Source organism: Vanellus vanellus (assembly GCF_965231255.1).
Source record: "Vanellus vanellus genome assembly, chromosome: 7".
NCBI classification, from domain to species: Eukaryota; Metazoa; Chordata; class Aves; order Charadriiformes; family Charadriidae; genus Vanellus; species Vanellus vanellus.
Window position 1 is genome coordinate 18,396,528 of NC_138912.1, and position 19,553 is coordinate 18,416,080.

The 19,553-nt window shown below is 37.4% G+C and overlaps 1 protein-coding gene across 1 annotated transcript; it reads left to right on the plus strand.

Annotated features, from left to right (window-relative positions):
• Positions 1–295: 295 nt before the first annotated feature.
• Positions 296–17,594, plus strand: KIF11 (kinesin family member 11; the record flags this gene model as incomplete). Its single annotated transcript, XM_082486650.1, has 22 exons — positions 296–378; positions 3,345–3,477; positions 3,613–3,710; positions 3,793–3,871; positions 4,214–4,399; positions 4,486–4,610; positions 6,035–6,125; positions 6,420–6,662; positions 6,773–6,868; positions 7,565–7,653; positions 8,057–8,144; positions 8,930–9,118; positions 10,075–10,282; positions 10,562–10,734; positions 11,053–11,175; positions 12,189–12,347; positions 12,738–12,877; positions 13,503–13,782; positions 14,842–15,064; positions 15,321–15,475; positions 15,799–15,915; positions 16,627–17,594. The coding sequence occupies 22 exons, from the start codon at positions 296–298 to the stop codon at positions 16,750–16,752; spliced, it is 3,204 nt and encodes a 1,067-aa protein (XP_082342776.1). The 3' UTR covers positions 16,753–17,594.
• Positions 17,595–19,553: the final 1,959 nt, after the last annotated feature.

Consider the following 19,553-nt stretch of genomic DNA (forward strand, 5'->3'; position numbering starts at 1 on the left):
CATGCAGTGCGCTGCCGGCAGGGCGGCACCGTCGCTTCCGCCCTGCCCGTTGCGTCACTACCAGAATTTGAAAAACAGTCCCGTGGTGCCCCGCGCGCTGCCGCTTGATTGGCTGGGCCGGGGGGGAGGTGCGTGGTTCAAAGTCGGCGGCGGAGCGCGCGAGCCCGCGGCGGCGGCTGAGGCGAGCGGTGGGCGTTTGGGCCCAGCCCCGGGCATCCCGGACCAACACGGTCAGCGCTTCGCCTTTCTCCACTCCCCCCCCCTCCTCCCGGCAGGTTTCGTACCGAGGCCCGCCATGGCTTCCCTCGGCCCCCAGAGCGGCGGTAGCGCTAAGAAGGAGGAGAAGGGCAAGAACATCCAGGTGGTGGTGCGGTGCAGGTAAGGCGCGGCGGCCTTCCCCGGGCAAGTGTTGGAGGTGGGCCCGCGGGGAGCCGGTGAGGTCCCTCTGGGGCTTCAGTCGGAAACGTTTGCCGCGGGGAGCCCGGTGTGCCCGGCCGGCATATTATAAATATGCCCGTTACAGGGGGCTGACGGGGCGGCGGGCAGCCCGCAGATCTCCGTGCGTGTCATTGTTAAAGAGCCAGCCGTGACAGCCAGACGGCGGTCGGTAGTGCGCTTTGGAACCCCTGTCCGAGGCGTGAATTGTACGCGCTGTGTGGTGGGCTCCTGTTGCCAGCGGAGGTGATCGGCGCTGCCGCAAAATTAGCGCTGCTGGGAATAATCTCTTACATCTTAAAAAGGCAAGAAGTTGCAGTTCTCTAACTTGATTCGGTGCACACCCAGTATGAAGCTATGTAGGAAAGTTAAGAAGAGCTAGATGAGAGTTAGTATGACTGCTATTTAAGCCGCTACGATTTTAACAGCTAATAAAACTTTTGCTACAGCTGTTTTCGTCGAACTTCAGGGATGCAGGCTCTTCGAATTCGGATAAAAAGCTACGGGGGTCACCTTCTTAAGTAATAACGACCGACTGCCTTGGTCGATGAGATAAATTTATTTTTTTGTATGCTATGACAAATTTCATGTACCGTAAAGTTAGGTTCTCTTTGTGATTTTGAGGTGACTTTAAAGACTTGCTCACTGATACTTAATGTATCAGTGCTTGTTAAAACTCTAATACTGTTAAGGATAGTGTTCAAAATACCTTTGGAAATGTTTTTTTTTTTGAGCCAAAACTGTAAATGTGAAGTTACATATTATTGTTATTAATGCTTTTTGCAATCATTATATCCTCATGCTTGGAAGTTGTGCTTTTACAGATGCACAATGAAAAAGAAATTGAAAGCGATTTTTCTGTTATTTTTGCAACACAACTGCTGAAACAAATGTTATCGAATTGTTGAAAATGCTGATGGAAATCAAGGCTATTGCAAAAGAAGAATAACTATTGAAGCAATTGAGTTTGAAACACTGTCAAGAACAATCATTTTCTTTTTCATCTCATTAGTCTCAATTGTTCTGGAATAGCCTCACTAAGTATTAGTGTATGTTTTAATTAAATATAATGCTCAATATGACAGTAGCATCAGGATTGCCCATGGTGTAGTGTTTTGCTTTTCTTGCAACTCATAGATTAATTCTTATGTCAAGATTTAGTCTCTGAACCCTAAACGTTTTCTAGGTCACCCTTGCTTCTGCCTCTTGTACAGATTTTCTTTTTTAGTATAGCGCTTCAGTGTGTTTGAGCTAGTAAATTTTCCTTCCACCTTTCGTTTTTCTTCTGCATCAGTCAGGTTCTACTTACCTTACAGATAGGTAGATAGATGCAATTGTATTAATTTGATTCCAAAACCTGATGTGTCTGAGTTTGTCAAAAACACTTTCAAACAACATATTCACCATGCTTTGGTAAAACATGGATTTGGAAACTCAAAATGCATATATTAGCATTCTTAATATGCATGTTAATATGCTTTATACCTAAGGGGATGAGCCTGTGATCAAATGTCAACATGGCATACCAGGTTACTACTTGTCTGGTGACAATGGTCTGCATGTATGCTCCAGCCTGGCTGAATTGTTCCTCTACTCTCACAGTTATGGGCTATTAAACTGTAAGGCTCCTGCATTTGACTGATTCACTGTTAATATCATTACAGAGCAGAACATATTCATTGTTCAGCCTCCTACTATTTTAAAAGTCACAAAACTGAAGCTGTAACTTGCTCCTGAGAACAAGATTTTAGTCATCATACGTTGTCACCACTCAGTCTTGCACCAAAGCATTTCGTGGTCTCTTTAGAATTTAACACTTCAGCCTCAGTGCTATATTGAGGAAGAAATGTTAGCCACAAGAGTCAGGAAACTTGAGATGCCATGCACTTGTGATATTATTTTTTTTTATAATAATTTAAAGAGATGGCATCTGAAGTGCCTGTACTGTAAAAATATTTTAAATATTACTGAGATTGTAGAAGTTCTATTTTCAAGTTGACCATCCAGGTCAGCTATACAGGTAGCATAGACATTCAGTGCAATAGCACTACTAAATGAGTAATAAAATAGCATTTCATGCTTTAAGTTTTCAACCAATGGTAATTTCCGTGCTTTTGGGGAGAAATTGTTGCAAACGCCTCTTCAAGAAAATCGTATGCACCAGGTTTAAATTAACTTAGTGATGAAACAAAACACTCACCATCAAACTTATTACACCTCTGTTAAACTTACCTTTTACTCTGAGTTTTAAGTAATGTGGACTTTTTCCCCCCCAAATCTGATGCTTTGTCTGTCTTACTAAATTCTATTCACAAATTCTGTTCAAATGCATTAACATTATAAAGGTTCTGGTATTGCTGTCTATTGTTCTGCTATTAGTAGGGTCTGTTAGTATTTCTGGTGCTTTAGAATGTTCTGTCATCAGTGTGAGATGTAGGCTTCGTGCTTGTGTAAAGAAAAAATGAAATTTTTAAAATTAATTCATTTGATTCACTATTGCCTTTCATGTGTAAGTTTTTCCTTTTTTGAAGGCTCTTATTTATACAACTATTGGGTATGTTTAATCTTCCAACACCCTGCAGTTTAACAACATTTTATAATGCAAGTTAGCTGTGTGCATATCTAAATTATCTTAAAAGTGTTTATCAACTTGTTAAAAAATACGTATGTAAACAAACTAAAAGCTCTAGACACTTGATTTGTCCCACTGCAGGCAGAAGGAGAAACAAGGTCTGTAAACTGCCAAATTGCGACAGTTTTTCTTTAAAAAAATTAAATTAAAAGCCTTATATTCCTTTTACCTAAGTATACTATTCTGGATCCTTAAACTGAGTGATAGCACTGCTTTGTCAGTTTATGTTCTTCTTAGCAATGATATCAACCCGATATTCTTAACTCCTGTCTTTTAGGCCTTTTAATGCTTCAGAACGTAAAGCAAGCTCCTATGCTGTTGTAGACTGTGATCAAGCAAGAAAGGAAGTTAGTGTCCGCACTGGAGGAGTGACAGATAAGACATCAAGAAAGACTTACACATTTGATATGGTAATCGCTTGTTAAGTGGGGGACTTCTAGAAACTAGCTAGTACATCTCTCTAATGTGTTCTGATTACTGTACTGTGTGATGCTGTACATTATTACTGTATGGATAAATGGGATGTATTGTTTTTGCCTCAACAGGTTTTTGGAGCTCAGGCAAAGCAGATTGATGTATACCGGAGTGTGGTATGTCCCATTTTGGATGAAGTTATTATGGGCTACAACTGTACAGTGTTTGCGTAAGTAAGCCAATAATTATTTACAGGAAACTTTATTTGAATTTTAGTTTATTGCTTACAATTTAAATTTTTTTTCTCACAGTTATGGCCAAACTGGTACTGGTAAGACCTTCACAATGGAAGGGGAGCGGTCACCCAATGAGGAATATACTTGGGAAGAGGTATATTTTCACTCCTGAGATTTCTCTTGTCTGTACTATAGTTCAAAGTTAGAAATTGCAGAAAGCTAAAGAAAACCTGAAGTTGATACCTTTCAAATCCTGAAGCTGACTTTCCTTAAATGTTTGTAACCTAACAAATGGTCTCATTCATTTATATAAAAATCAAAACTTTACATCTTTAATGCAAACATACATGTCTTGGCGATCTTTATGTGGAAGAGGATCTTTGTCCGAGGTATTCTTGCTTATATTAACTCAGACTATTTAGCTGAAGTTCCACCCTCCCACCCCCAAATCTCTTTCAGTACATTTATGTATTAAATACTTCACTTTAATTTATAGGATCCACTAGCAGGTATAATACCCCGTACATTGCATCAAATATTTGAAAAACTCACAGAGAATGGTACCGAATTTTCAGTGAAAGTCTCTCTTTTGGAAATCTATAATGAGGAGCTTTTTGATCTTCTGAATACTACTCCTGATGTTGGAGAAAGACTGCAGATGTTTGATGACCCTCGAAACAAGGTTAGTGCTGTCTTCCAAAATTTGTTATCTCAAGGCTTTCAGGACTGTTGAGAGATATATAATAAGCATGCGTTGTTTTCTGACAGAGGGGTGTAATTATTAAAGGGTTGGAAGAAATAACTGTACACAACAAAAATGAAGTCTACCAAATCCTGGAAAGGGGTGCAGCAAAAAGAACAACTGCAGCTACTTATATGAATGCATATTCCAGGTACAAATCTTTCCCATTTCAGAAACTTTTTGTTCTTGTGTTATTAAACAGAATCTTACCAAAGAAGTAGAAGATGTTGAAGCTAGTGCAAACCTGGTGCGATCTTGAGATTATGTATCGCAGTTCAGGTTGCCAAATGTGGATTAGAAAGCCATAGTTAGAACTTCTTATCACATCCTGTGGGGTGATTCTAATAGGTGTATGACTCTACTTGCATTAGAGAGGTGGGTTGTCTTTGTTCTAGCTGTTATGGATGATTGTGGGTTTTTTGTCAATCCTGTTTACTAAATAAAAATTTGGTATAAGAATCTCAAGTATCCTTTCCTCTCTTCACCAGCAGTAGAAAATAGTATATTAGGATTTGTTACTGAAGTTGGAATTTCAAAATACTGCTGAGATCTGTTTTTTGCAGATCAACACAAGTCCCTCTTTTCAGACCTCAGCTTCTGAAAACTTGCAAACCGGATTGTGGAAGCTGGGGATAAGATTGAGGGTGCTTTTTTGTTTGGCTATGCAGGCTACTTCATATGATTGCAACTTGTAGTCAGAATGTAGTGGAGATACCTTAGTCAAAAATGTCATTGTTTGTTACCGATTTCTCGCTCTTGAACTGCAGATGTGGTATCATATGTCAGTGTGAACAAGTAGTGATCCAGTGTTGCAATAAGCAAGGAACACCCTGCCCATGTCATATTTGAAAGATATAATGAGCACATCTGTCTACTGGTGCAAGGGAATGGGTATTTGGCTACCACAGATTAGAACACAGAACCAATTTTATCTGACATTACAGGGAATTTAGAGAATTCATCCTGCCTAAGCTGTTTTATGTATGGTCTAACTGCTGTAATTCCATGCCTATGGTTTTCTATATATGTCAGCTTACAATTGTAAAAATTTGTTAAAGGAATAAGATCAAGCTAAAATCATCTTAAACTATACTACTGTTTTGAATGAAAACTGAATTGAACTTCTAAATTTTTAATACTGGATTCATCTACTTGCTGATTTTTTTTTCTGAGCCGGAATAGCTAAATTTCTTAATCTCACGTTCTGTAAAACTGTTCTTAGTGTTTTGACTAAAAAAATCTGTAAGCCAGTTTTCTTGACATATCTGTGAGTTGAGAACGCACAAATGAAACAAAGCAAAAGTGTTTTTCTTGGTTTTGCTTGAAATAAGATAAAATTTACCGGGATTGGATGAGTCAAACATCATCCATTTGCTTCATCACTGGTTTTAAGTACAGCATTCATACGTATGCACACAAAATATAGTTGTAGAATAACTTTGTGTGTTGAAAATCTGTAAGTTCCAAATGTATTCCCTAAAAAGAGCACGGATACCTAACTTGGAGTAGTGACATGTAGCAAGCAGATCATTTGGCTTTAATGGGATGTCTGTCTGAAATGGAATTCTTTTACAGCCGTTCCCACTCTGTGTTTTCAATTACCATCCATATGAAAGAAACGACAGTAGAGGGAGAAGAACTTGTTAAAATTGGGAAGCTAAACTTGGTAAGTATTTCAACTAATTGTCATTGATGACATTCTTAAAGTAATGAACTAGAATAATCTGACCTCATTCTCTTGAGAATCTAAGGTGGGTTTTTTCTCCCCCACAAGGGGGGGGGATATAATTGTTTTTCATGAACTATATTTGTCACTCTGAGAAACGTGAGTCCCATTTGTCACCCCAGTGTCTCCTTAACAACTCATAAACTGGTTCACTCGTGTTGTGTTCTGCAATGCTATAGGGCAAGCATTCTTCAGGGTGATTGGAGACAGAACCATGTCCTTCTTGTCTTTCAGGTTGATCTTGCAGGAAGTGAAAACATTGGTCGATCTGGGGCAGTTGACAAAAGAGCTCGTGAAGCTGGAAATATCAACCAGTCTCTCCTGACACTAGGAAGAGTTATTACTGCTCTAGTAGAAAGAGCCCCACACATTCCATACAGGGAATCTAAACTCACAAGAATCCTTCAAGACTCTCTTGGAGGACGAACAAAAACATCGATAATTGCCACAGTTTCTCCTGCATCTGTAAATCTTGAGGTAAATTTAAGTCTGAAAATCTATTCCTAAAATAGCTATTATATTTTGCTAATGATACAAAAATGAGTTAACTCCTCAACTTGACCTAGTGTTACATCTGTTTATCACAGGAAACATTGAGTACACTGGAGTATGCCCATAGAGCAAAGAACATAATGAACAAGCCTGAAGTCAATCAGAAGTTAACAAAAAAAGCTCTTATTAAGGTAAGCTAGACATATATCTTCACAAATTAAGTTACAGGTTAGGTTTCACTGTGTTAACTAGTTTTAGCTATGCAGGAATTACAAAGTTGTAGAAAAGCTGTAACTAAAGTGGTGCTTTTCTGAGGTGATTTTAGTCACTGAACTGATGCTTTCAAACTAAGCTGCTCAAATGGTACAGTATTAGTTACTTTGCAGATACTGAAGCTGTTGCTAAGACTAAAGCTGGATAGAGAGGACTATTGCTACTACCTATGATTCTGTGTATGGATTACCTGTTTACGAGTTAGCGGAGAGCCACTAAATGACCCTGGATTTTGGTGTTTTTTTTTTTTCTGGACTTGCTGTATTAGCAGCTTTGTTCCCTAGAAAGTGCCTGAATTAAAGTGAACTGGTCACTAAGTATGAGCGAAGAGATAATATAAAGTAGCTGACTGCTACTAAAGAAGCTGCAATTCTCATTGTAAGCTGTTATATGTAATCAAGTACGATTCAAATGGGAGGTTTCAATGCTCTACATCTATCCAATGGTATGAATTTAAATGGTGCTATGCTGAACTTATTTGTAAAAGAATTGAAGTGCTTTCCTCCTGTGCTTATGCAAAACTTCCATAGAATGCTATGTTTGTGAAGTGCCTGTTAAGCTAAATCTTGAAAGTAGAGTAGAAATTTCAGGTTTACATGTGTTTCTTTATGCAGGAATATACTGAAGAGATTGAGCGTCTGAAGCGAGACCTTGCTGCTGCACGAGAAAAAAATGGAGTCTATATTTCCCTTGAAAATTATGAGTATGTCTTCAAAATTTCTGTAAAATGGCTTGTTTTTTAGAAATTATTACACAGAAGCCTAAAGAGTAGATTTGCATTGAGGCTTTTGTGTTTATGTGGAACTTGCTATAAGCATAGCTGCGATGCAGATTTACACCATGCAGCCTTTCTTTCAGTGGAAGCTCATATAGGAGAGCAAACTTAGTATAGTTTGCTTCCCTTTGTAAGATGGCTAGTTTACACAGAAAGTTTACAATGGAAAATTGTCTTAAATCCTTTGTGTGTTAAGTGAAAGTTACCTGCTTTTTGTACAAATGTTACCAATGCTTATTTTTGGAAATTACTAATTATGTGATATAAAAAACAATAGATCTTAAAATCAGGTCTTACTTGACTAATTTGTTTGTTTTAATCCTTGCTTGAGAGCCCTTAATGGAAAGTTGACAGTACAGGAAGAACAAATTGCAGAGTATATTGACAAAATCAGCGTCATGGAGGAAGAAGTGAAAAGAGTAAGTGACATTTCTAAACTGTGGCTTAAATCTGCCAAAAAATGAAAGAAATTTTGGGGAAGGAGGAAAAAAGTTTGAGCAAAGAACAGTCTGAAGAGTTTTCATTCTTAAAGTTCCCTAGTTACTCAAGTGGGGAAGCTTCCTAATACTTGAAGTTAAGAAGTTGAAATATCATGTATCAAGTTGCAGGATGCAATGTTTATTTCTTAAAGCTGTTTTAATGTCTAGCACTTTACCTTTAATTTGCTTTTCTGGGTTTTCAGCAAAAACATGCTTGTAAAATAGTATCATCTCAGTTGACAAATACCTGCTTAGGAGCAAAGAATGAAGGGAGAGAGGAGAAGTTGATGAGCTCCCATTAACAAAGTACACAGAAAATGCAAGCTTCCTTTTTAAAAGAAATGCAGATACTAATTTACTGGAATGTGTAACTGCTCTGTTTAATCAGCTTTACTGACTTCTTCATTCTATCTGCTTAGTGTTTTTTAGTGTGGTTTTTTTTTTTTTTTTTTCTTGTGTTGTAACAGTTGTTTGGCCTTGTGGTTTGAGTAGGGAAGCAAGGTATTATTACAGTGAAAATGGTGTTGGCTTGTGCTATTTTCAGTGAATAGAGATTACATAAATCTATAGTCTAGGTTTAAGACCTCTGAGCCTTACAGGTGAAACTACATTGGTAGATGACAACTTGCCTTCTGGTATTGTGACATAATTGGAGAGATGTAAAGTGGGACTGTTGAACTTCTAAAAAGCAGTGTTGCCCTAATGATGTTTGTCTTCCGCTTCAGATCACTGAACTATTCACAGTTAGTAAAAATGAACTGGAACAGTGTAAAACAGATCTGCAAATCAAGGAGAAAGAACTGGAAGAAACGCAAAAAGATCTTCAAGAAACCAAGGTTCATCTGGCTGAAGAAGAATATGTGGTTTCAGTTTTGGAAAACACTGAACAAAAACTTCACAGCACAGCTAGCAAGGTTGTCACAGTTCTTGCACCTAACTGTAACAGTAGCTTCCCATGTTTAGGAGTTTCATGGGCTGTTCAAGGAAATTGTTGTTGCTAAAGCATGATTTGAGTGTGACAAAACCTGAATTTAAGATGGAAAACTAGGATTAGCTCTCCATAAACTATATTGCGATGAAAAGCTACTAAGGATTGCAGGACTTTCTCTGTGGTAATATTGACAGTTGACTGCTAAACACGCTGGTTGGTCTGGAGCTACCTTTCCTTCAGGCCCGTTTGTCACGAGAGTTCCATTTCTTTGCAGTATCTATTGTCATTAATTGTTTTGCTGAATGAGTAGTTTTCTTTACTAGAAACTTATGGCTGACCCTACAAAAGAGCAAGTTAATATATATTAATTGGGATAGAAAAACAGGAAAAACTTTGCAGAGACATATGTGCAGTAATTCACTGAGTGAATAAGGGAAACTGTTGCCCTGTCACCTCTATATTTTAGAGTACAGTTTTGATGTGTTTGTAGATTGGTCATAATTACCAAAACTGACCTGATGTGGGGAGGGAGTGTGTCCTGCTAACTAGTACTGGAACCCCTGTGCTTGAGGACTATCAAAGAATATATTTACTGTCAAATCTTTCAGAAAAAGTTGTGGTAAGGAATTTTTTTCAATTAGTATTCTGTGATAAATGATATCTTAATTCCTTAAATACTGAGGATGTTCTTTATTAATGCTTTAATTTCAAAGTTAGAAGGAATGATCTCTAGTAGGTAACTTTTTTCCTGTGTTCTAAGACTATAAATGACATAATACCAGGATTAAGAATAGTTGTAATTTGATGTAAAGGGAAATACCTGTCTTTCTAGGGAGATAACTTCTCTGTTAACTCAGAACTGCAGTTGCTTTTCCTTATAGAATGTATGCTTGACTTCTTGTTTAAAGACTGACTAAAATAACATTTAAAAAATTGTAGTTACTTAGTACAATTGAAGAAACTACAAAAGATGTATCTGGTCTGCATGCGAAACTGGACCGTAAGAAGGCTGTTGATCAACACAATGCTATCATCCAAAATACATTTGCAGGACAAATGAATGTTTTGTTCAACAAAGTACAAGATTCAGTTAGTGAAAACAGTTTGAAGCAGCAACAGATGTTGACATCTTACACAAATTTTATAGGTAAGTGTAATACTTATATCAGTATGTTATCCAGAATTTGTGCAACAGTGGTTCCAAAGACCGTTTCCTAGAACAGATCTGTTGTAGTAAGTGAAAGAGGCTTTATTTTAAGCAATGTAATAATTACAGTTGTACCAGTAATAATGTATCTGGGGTGATCAACAGCTTTCTTGTGCTGTAAGAGGCAATAAAGTGATAAGCTATAAAAAGAGTTCCTATCTTACAGTGGAACTTAAAAAAAAAAAAAATAATTGTAACGCTTCTTGATTTCTTTCATAGGTGAACTTCTGTCTACCAGTTCTTCAGCAGCTAATATCCTTGCATCAGTTGTATCAGCATCTTTTGCCTCTGTTAAAGAATTGGTGTCTACTGAAGTTTCTCACCTGTATGAAAAAATAACACAACATGAGAATCTGTCACTTGATTGTAAAGCTGAGCTGCTGAGACTAATTGTTAGTAAATTCATATACTCTTATGTTACTTAATATATGAAACTTCTTGATCAAAAGGGGTTCTGTAAATATTGTATAAGGGTGTTTTTCTGATCCTCTCTACCTGTCTGTGCTTCAGCACTTGGCCATGATTATGTCCCTCCTCGCTTCCCCTCCCATGTCACCTCCACAAGCTGTCATGTACTATATGGCAAATACTGTAATAGCAGAATACATGGGTAATGTATATGGATAGCTTCTTACAAATGTAGATGAAGGAACAATCATATCCTGGTTTACTTTTTCTTTTCTTTTTTTTTTTTTTACTGCTGTTCCTAGGAAGAACATACATCTGGATTAGGAAGAGCATTAAATAGTGTGACACCAATGGTAGAATTTGTCTTGGGGCTAAACTGTCAGTTTCAGATTAACATGAAGAAATATTCTGCTGTGGCTGACAAGGTAATGCACATAACTTGTCTCTTACCTTGTGCTTTTCTATTTTATTTAATTTACAGGTAGCCCTTTGGTGATTTTCCTGCAGTGTGTCAGATTGCTTCCACTTCTGGTCTGGCCTTTTCTCCTTTATTCTGTCCCATGAGCTCTACCTTTTAGCTCTTTCTTTCAAACTTCTTTTCCACTTCTGTGTGTGGTGTATTTGCTTGTTACCTATATTGGTACAACTGCTCACCTAAATGCCAAAGAACAATGGTAAAACATGGATGCTTAAAGCTATAGGTAACAAATATTTGATAATATCCTTAATGCAGTCTTTCCTGTATTTTAGAAATCTAAAATAACCAACTTAGAGGAGTCTTATCAATCCCAATTTCTCCTGCTGTCATACCTAACTTTCTCCATAGTCACTTTGGTTCTGGGGGAATGTGATGCTGTATCTTGTTAACAATAGCCATAAGTGCAGACAACACTGCACTAATTAAAAAAAGTCCTATGCTTTAACTTTTATTTCTAGTTTATCTCATGATTTTTATGTAGAACTGCAGCCTCACTCTTTCATTCCTTTTTTTGCATTTTATCAAAAAAATAAGATCTTTGTTCCTGGTTATCTCTTGCTCTGACTGAAAAATTTCTCCCTTCTGTCAATTACAACTCATGTGAAATCAACTCCTCGTCTAGAGGCTTTTTATTGCCTTTCAGACTTGAACAGCAAATAGTCCATGGCTTATCAGCTTTTGCTTCTTGTTCTTGTCTTAACCTTGTCTGTGTCTTCCTATTTTGTCTACCTCACATGCCAAATTTTATCTTTGGAAAAACCCACACCAAGTTCTGGTCTGTAACTGCAGATTGCTCTAAGTGTTATTTTCCACCTTTTATGCACAATACTTTATTAGTGTCTTTGTTTTTATTAGTGTACCTTGGGGTACAGTTTGTTTCTATATGAATTGTGCTAGGGAAAAGTATCCAGTTCTTACCTAAAGACAAATATCTCACTTTAAATAAAACTTTTTTCAAAGATGGAGGGTCATAAAAAGGAAGTGGATACCTTCTTTGGAGATCTTTCTCTCACTCTGAAAAAATTACGCGAAGAAACAGCCAGTGTTTTTGCTCAGCTTCAGAATGATTGTGAGAATTTGAAAGAAGAAGTGGAAATGGCGAGGTTGGCACATACAAAGGTATCCTTAGAGTAAGAAGAAATCCTAACACCAAGTGTGATTGCTTTCTTTGATCTAAACTTTTTGTAGCAGTAAAGTGTTGTAGTTGCTTCAGAAGAAATGTTAGGACAGTAACTTGATCCTAATTCTTTTCAGCCTTTGGGCTGCTTTAAGAAGCTTATGTAAGAAGGTAACAAAAAAATTTACCCTTGCTCTGAGTATGTCCAGTATATCCGCCTTTAAATATATCTCCAAAAGCAAAGTGTCTATCTTCTCTACACAAAAATTGTACTTTCAGATTTAGAATGACAAAGCTTTTATTTGCTGCATTTTTAATAAAGGCATTCAAGTGCCATTTAAGAATGTTAAAAAGAGTTAAATAACTGAAATGCATGACATTTTTCCTTATAGAGTGCAGCTGAATTAATGTCCTCGCTGCAAAGCCAGCTTGACCTGTTTGCTCAGGAGACTCAGAAGAACTTAACTAATGTACTCGCAAAAAATGGAAGCTTGAAGACCACCATCACTGCTGTGCAAGAAAATGTTCACTTGTAAGGAGCAGATTAATTTTGGTGTATAGTGATGCAAGATAAACCTATGTATGAAGAGGACTGCAAAATAGATGCTCTTCGTATTTATACGCTTATAAAGTCTTCTGGACAAGACTGTTAGAGCTGAGTTCTGCCACAGAATGTAGATCATAGCTCACCTTTCCTTAGAGTAAAAGGTAGCTCTACAAGGCTTTTCCTCAAACTTGTCTCTTGAGCATATTGCAGATAAGAGACCATGGTTTTGGGAGCAATATACTGATGAATAGCCCTTAGTATGGCTGGACTTCAGAACCTCATACCATAAAGGCTTAGCTTGAAGTATAGTGTGTCTATTGCAGCATGCTTCATTCAGTTGCAGACTGAGTAACTAAGGTCTTGCCAAAGTTGTTGGGTTTTAGTTTGTGGGGTGGTGTTGGGTTGGGTTTGTTGTTTCTTTTTAAGGGATTTAACAAACCTACTGCTCCAAGTGCTGCAACTTGTAAATTTAGTAAACAGCCACAACACTATAACTGCTTTGATAGAACCACACTACTTCACTGGTTCTGGTCTCAGATATTTCTAAGTGTAGAATGTATTAAAATCCACCTTTCAAAATCTCTGAACTGTTACAAATATGTTGTTGCAGGAAAACTACAGATCTAGTCAGCAGTGCAACTTCCAATCACAGCAAATTTATTGCATCTCTGGATAATTTCTCTCAAGAGCTCAGAATCATAAATGCTGAAAACAAGATGATGCTGGAAGAATCCACTGACCACTGTCAAAAGCTTCTCAGCAATCTCAAAAGTGTGTCTCAGGATACTGATAAATGGGGTGAATTTACAACTGCTCAGATAGTCAACTTTACCAGTCAGCAGCTATTGTCCTTGAATGATGAGAAACAGCAACTTCAGTGTTTACAAAAGGTACCTATAGTAATTTGTAGTCTGATACAACCTTCTGAAATAAATGTTTACAGTAGAATTTGTAGGGGGAAAAAAGTTCTCACTTACAGTAAGAATAAATTTATTTTTTTTTCAATCACAGCAGACTCATGTTACTCAGCTTAAATAGATGCAGTTAGAGGAAATCAAAAGCTTAAATTAAGAGGAAGACTTTGAACTTAAAGTGCAAATAACCTCAAAAAATGGTGTCTTGATTAATCCCATGTGGCTAACTTCCATGTGTAATTTGGGCTTTTTACATTTTTAGTATATATCTCTCTAATTCTAAAGCTTTATCTACCAGTAATATCCCTGGGAGATTTGCACAATGATCAAATACAGACTGTATTCTGGAGGATGCAAATTATTCTATTGGTCAGATGAATTACTATTATGGGAGAAAGCATTCATTTTGAGTATCTACTAGTTCTGGTGCCTTATCTGATAATTTCTTTCTCTTTTTTTATTTCCATCACAAATTTTACTTCCCATCCTTCTTGTCTATTTCATTATCCATTAGAACAATAAAACAAATCCAACATTTTGCCAACTTTCAGAAAGAAAACCCAGCTTTTAAAAACACTTGCAGTCTCAAGATACCTGTGTATCTGTTATACCTACTGAACCTTACAGAAATTTCATTCCAATGGGAATGGCTAAAAGTACGTGTTTTCCTTCTTTACCCCTGCAAATGGATAAAGCCTCTAGTGCTTGTAGGATTTTCACTTTCATTTGAATATCCTAATTCTGTGCAGGTTGTGTATAGAAGCATGAGGAGTCTGATCTGAACCAGATGGCATCATCTTTTTTCTTATGAGTAGCTTTCTAAAATGATCATACTTTCTAAGAAACTGACTCTCTTCTGAAGATAGTTCTCAAAATGAGAGTGTAAAACTAGCACTGAAACTTCTCAATTTGAGGTCTCAGTTGTTTCGTTTCAGGTCATGTCACTAATCATGCACCGCATCTTAGAAAAGAGGCCATAACCTTACCTTTCTTGTTAACTTGATGGTTTTGGTTGTTTTTTTGTTTTGTTTTCAGAAAAATGAAGAAAATTGTGATAAAGCAATAGCTGAAATTGCTGACCATATTGGTAGACAAAAGGCTGCTGAGGAGAAGGTACTAAATGGCCTTCTTGATCAGATAAAGATTGATCAGGAGACACTTCTGGGGCAGAAGCTGGCACTTAATGAGGAAGCACAACATGGACTGACGCAGGTTAATGGTTTCCTGCAAGAGGATCTTAAAGTGGATATTCCAACAGGTATTTAAAGTAGATTGAGGACAGAATAGTCCCACAGGAAGCTATTTGAGTTGCAGAATTAATTCATAAGTGAAGGTTAACGGGGACATAATATAACTAGCAGCCTTAGACCTTTTTTTAAGGTGCATGCTAAGAATGATGACTGAACAAAGCATGATTTCTGTATTGAGTTAATGTAAAATTGAGGATCTGTAATTAAAGCAGATGCTGAAAGTGTTTAATAGTGCCTTTCATTAGTGTACAATCTTCATTAAAGGGACAACTCCACAGAGAAGAGACTACTACTATCCAGTCACACTTGTGAAAACAGAACCCCGGGAACAACTTCTAGAGAAATTAAGGCAAAATCAATCAAAGCTTGATGCTATGCTAAACAGTGTGACAAAGGAGGCAGAGGATAATGCAGATCAGGTACGTGTGTGAGTGGCAAATGAGGCTCTCGAGTGAAGATTTCGCATCTCTAGGAGTTTTTTCATGCCATTGTGGAGAGTGGACTAGAACCCCAGTGTTGTTGCAGCCTTTGTGTTTTACAGGGTACTGGGAGTTAAGTGTGCTGAGCTTTTGACAAAAACAATACCTTGAAAAATAAGATATTAATAATGTAGAGACTTTCATTTCTGTTTTTAAAAAAAATGCAAGTGCCATGACTTTTGTAGATCTGATCGTGCTTAGTACATTCATTCACCTAGGAAATTCAGACATGAAATACATTTTTCTGAAAACTTCTCTTTTAGGACCTCTTGGAAGAGGAGGAAGGGTTCGAAGAATCCAATGAAAGCCTTGCTAGTGACAAATCCTTAGTGGATACAAACATATGCTGCCATGCAAGTGGTGGCATTCCCTTTTTCCAGGTAACTTCCACAGATACTCCAAACAACTGTGTATTTAAAAGTGAAGGAAAATTTATTGTTCCATAACAGTGCTGTAGTCTGAAGTCCCTTACTATAATTTAGTGTAGTCTCACAACTTCATTAAATGCTGTAGAATATGCTTTGTAAATTTGAGCTAAAATAACAGCAGATTCTGATAACAATTAACAGCATATAAAATAATGCAAATTTCTGACAAGCTGGACAGACAGTAGAAAACTCCTCAGCAAATAATCCTGCATAACAAAGTCATAATTTGCTAGACATAAATACATGTGTTTTAGTGGAAAAGTTGAAATTAGTTGTGAAATATTTTCTTAGAGGTTAGACAGAAATGTGAACATTCTTGATTCTTCACTGATTTTTTTTTTTTTTTTTTTTTTTTAAACTTCCTTCCTTTTGACCCTCTTGCTGTACCAATGTATCAGTGTAAATCCCTGGTATATTCGGCTTGGGTTTGGCTTGGAGGGGTGGAGGGGGAGTGTATTTGCTTGCCATGGATTCCTTAAAAGTAGCTGCTAAACTTCCAGATGTCTACAATAAATCTCTTTAGTAAATGCAATATTAGGAACCATTTCAGGAGTTCTACCAACTTTTTTTTTTTTTTTTCTCGGAACACTGTATACTGCATTGTACGCGAGTCTTTAATTTCTTTGTATTCTCTTAACATTGGGTGTTTTCTTTAAATCCCAGCACAAAAGGAGTTACAAAAAGGATAAAGAGAACAAAACTGCAGCTACAGTGGAGAAGAACAAAATAGAGGATATGACAGAACAGTTTCTTCCCAAATCTAAGCCTCCTTTAAGATCACTGAACTAAGACATATCCACTGCAAATCCTTATTTTGAAATACTTCTGTCCAATTGTCTACTGAGCCATAACTTTCATTGGTTATTCTTGGTCTTTGTATATAATGGTATATTGATGCAAAGTTGGATCAAAAAATTGGCCTGCCACATGTCCTGCCTCTGTCCCGTTTTTATATGCTGTAGCTTGCAAAGTACTAACAAACTTTTTAAAAAAAAAAAAAAAAAAAAAAAACCACAACACAAAAAACACTGCAGATTATGGTGCTGTATGTTAAATAGATTTTTATGTTGTCAAATAAGAGATCCTTTTCTGTTTCTCAGTAGATTTAAAACAGCAGAAAGGGATGTGGAAAAATGCTTTGTCAGCATTACCAACTACCATTTTATTTTTTAATTAACTGTAAATAAGTGTTCTGTTTTTGTACCTGCTTTTCGGTCTGATTCCTGTTTCTATGAAGTAGATAGCTCTCTTTTGACTGGGATACTTCAAATAAATCATTGATTACATGGAAAAAAAATGTATAAGCCCCTCCCTCAGTAAAACACGCTTATGTGACTTTCATTTCTTATTACCAGGTTTAATTTAGCTAAAACATTAACAGCTATATCATAAGTTCCCTCTTATTTCCTAGTAGACAATAGCTTTATTTCAGTGCCTCTTCAGTACATGAACCATTTCTGGGGTTTGGGTTGTTGTTTTCACTTGTTTTGAACCCCACTGTTCTTATCTTCCTCTTAACCTGCAGCTGTGATGTGTTGGATATGATGTTGTCAGCCACAGCTTATGTATTGTAAACTAGCAGCATTTCTTTTAATATGTAGATGCTTAACATTAAAATATGCAAACCTGGTTACAAATGCAGCTCCTATGTTGTATAATGACAGTGAATTTCCAGTAATTGACAGTAGGATTTGACCAGCTGTTCGTTTCATGCTGCTTACCTGAAAATTTGATGTGCTAAAAAAACAGATGAATAGGATTATGATGGGAGTGGGGGGAGAGACTGGAAGGCAACCTTAATTTACACTGAAGCACTATTCTTAGCTAATAGCCAAAACATGATTTAAGAGCTTGTTCATTTTTCTATGACTAGCTTGCAGGCTTAAGTTGATCTTTCTTCAAGTGTGTGGTCCATATGTCTTTGTCTTTGAGCAAGTATGCCAACTAGATACACTTTGGACACCATTCAGACAGCACATTGCAGTCCTGCTGATGGAGACAGAAAGACATAATTTGAAGTGTGCCCTTTCAGTGATTCTCTGAACTCTATCATGAGATAGACCATTAATCAGTTGTGTTTGTCTGAAACATCTATCTTGGCTTGTATTTATCCTCTCTCTTTTGCCTTTGTAGGCAAAGCTAATTGCTTTTTCTTAACAGCCTGATAGGAGGTGGGGAAAGCATTAATTCCCTTTCAAATGAGTAAGAGACACAAATATGGATTGTTTTTATTTATTTTATGGTATCTTGGTACCAGGCTTATATACTAAATCTTTCTATTATTGTAAGGGACTTGAAACACAGGAAGCTGCAGGACTCTCTCCTTTAGAGGGTGTTTGGCGTACTGTCAAATTCTGGCACCAGAAACTTAATGAACTTAACAATTTGCCAGGTCTTAGGATCCATTTTCTTGCGCCACGTTCCTGTTAACACTGACTAGATATTAGTGTGATCTTCCAGGATGGTTCAAGAAATCAATTAGGAACTAAAATTCAACCCAGAGAGTTGATCCGACAGTTGCATGGGAGAGGCTTGTGCAAGCCCTTCACCCTCCTACTTAATTTTCCCTAGGGAGCTCACAGGATCAGTATGAGCAAACAAGCTGGAACAGCCACTACCTAAGGAGGTTTGCATCTATAAAGTCATGCCAGAATCAATGCTTCCTGGCTTTATCCTCTTTGAAACTATCTCTTCTACCTTAGCTATTTGGCTTCCCCTGGTACAGCCACGGGCTGCTTTTGTGATAAATGGGAGGCTTAACAGCTGTATGAATGCCACGGACTGCTTAGATACTTTCTCTTTTTCTAAAATACCCCTCAGAATCATGTTTTCTTTTGTTTGCAATAGTGGCATGGCAGATCCTTGTTTCACTGGCCCTGGTGTCTGGAGGTCACACCACAAACCTGAATGGGATGGAAAATCCAAATAGCAGAACCTGTCTCAGCTTCTCTGTCCATGTCTCTTCTCCCACTAGATGGCTCTAACACTAAAGCATTAGTCCAAAGCTCAAGTAGTGGCCACTAACTAGAACTTGGAAAGAAGCATTTTGCTAAGCATCTGTTAAAAGAACAGGTTTCAGAAACTAATACCGAATTTATGCTTTATGTTTCCATGAGGATAATTCTATATTCAAGCTTGGACAAAGGGTTATTTTATGAAGAGCTGCATTTGATAAAAAGATGATCCAGCCTATGTCTTGAGCTTTGCTGCAGGGCTGATAGACATTCAGTAAATAAATCCTTGTCCTGACCTGCTCTCTGGATTCCCCACCACGTGGGCATTGCCCAAAATAGAAAGCAACGCCCATTTGTTTCGGTTCAATGTGTGATAAAAGGAGAAAAGGAGAGTAATAAAAATAAAGCAAGAGTTGTTTCTTACACGTAGTCACTGGATTCACAGGCCTAACCCAGAGGGAAGAAATGGCATTGTGGGTTGAATTTGTCTCATTATAAGGCATCCTTTATAAGAAGAGTAGGAAGCCGTTTCCACAGAATAAATAGCAAGGCCATATCCTGACTGGATTAGTCCAGCTGAGCATGAGGGAGAGTTGTGGTGACTGGGTCTGCAGTACATAGCAGTGTTCTAATCAA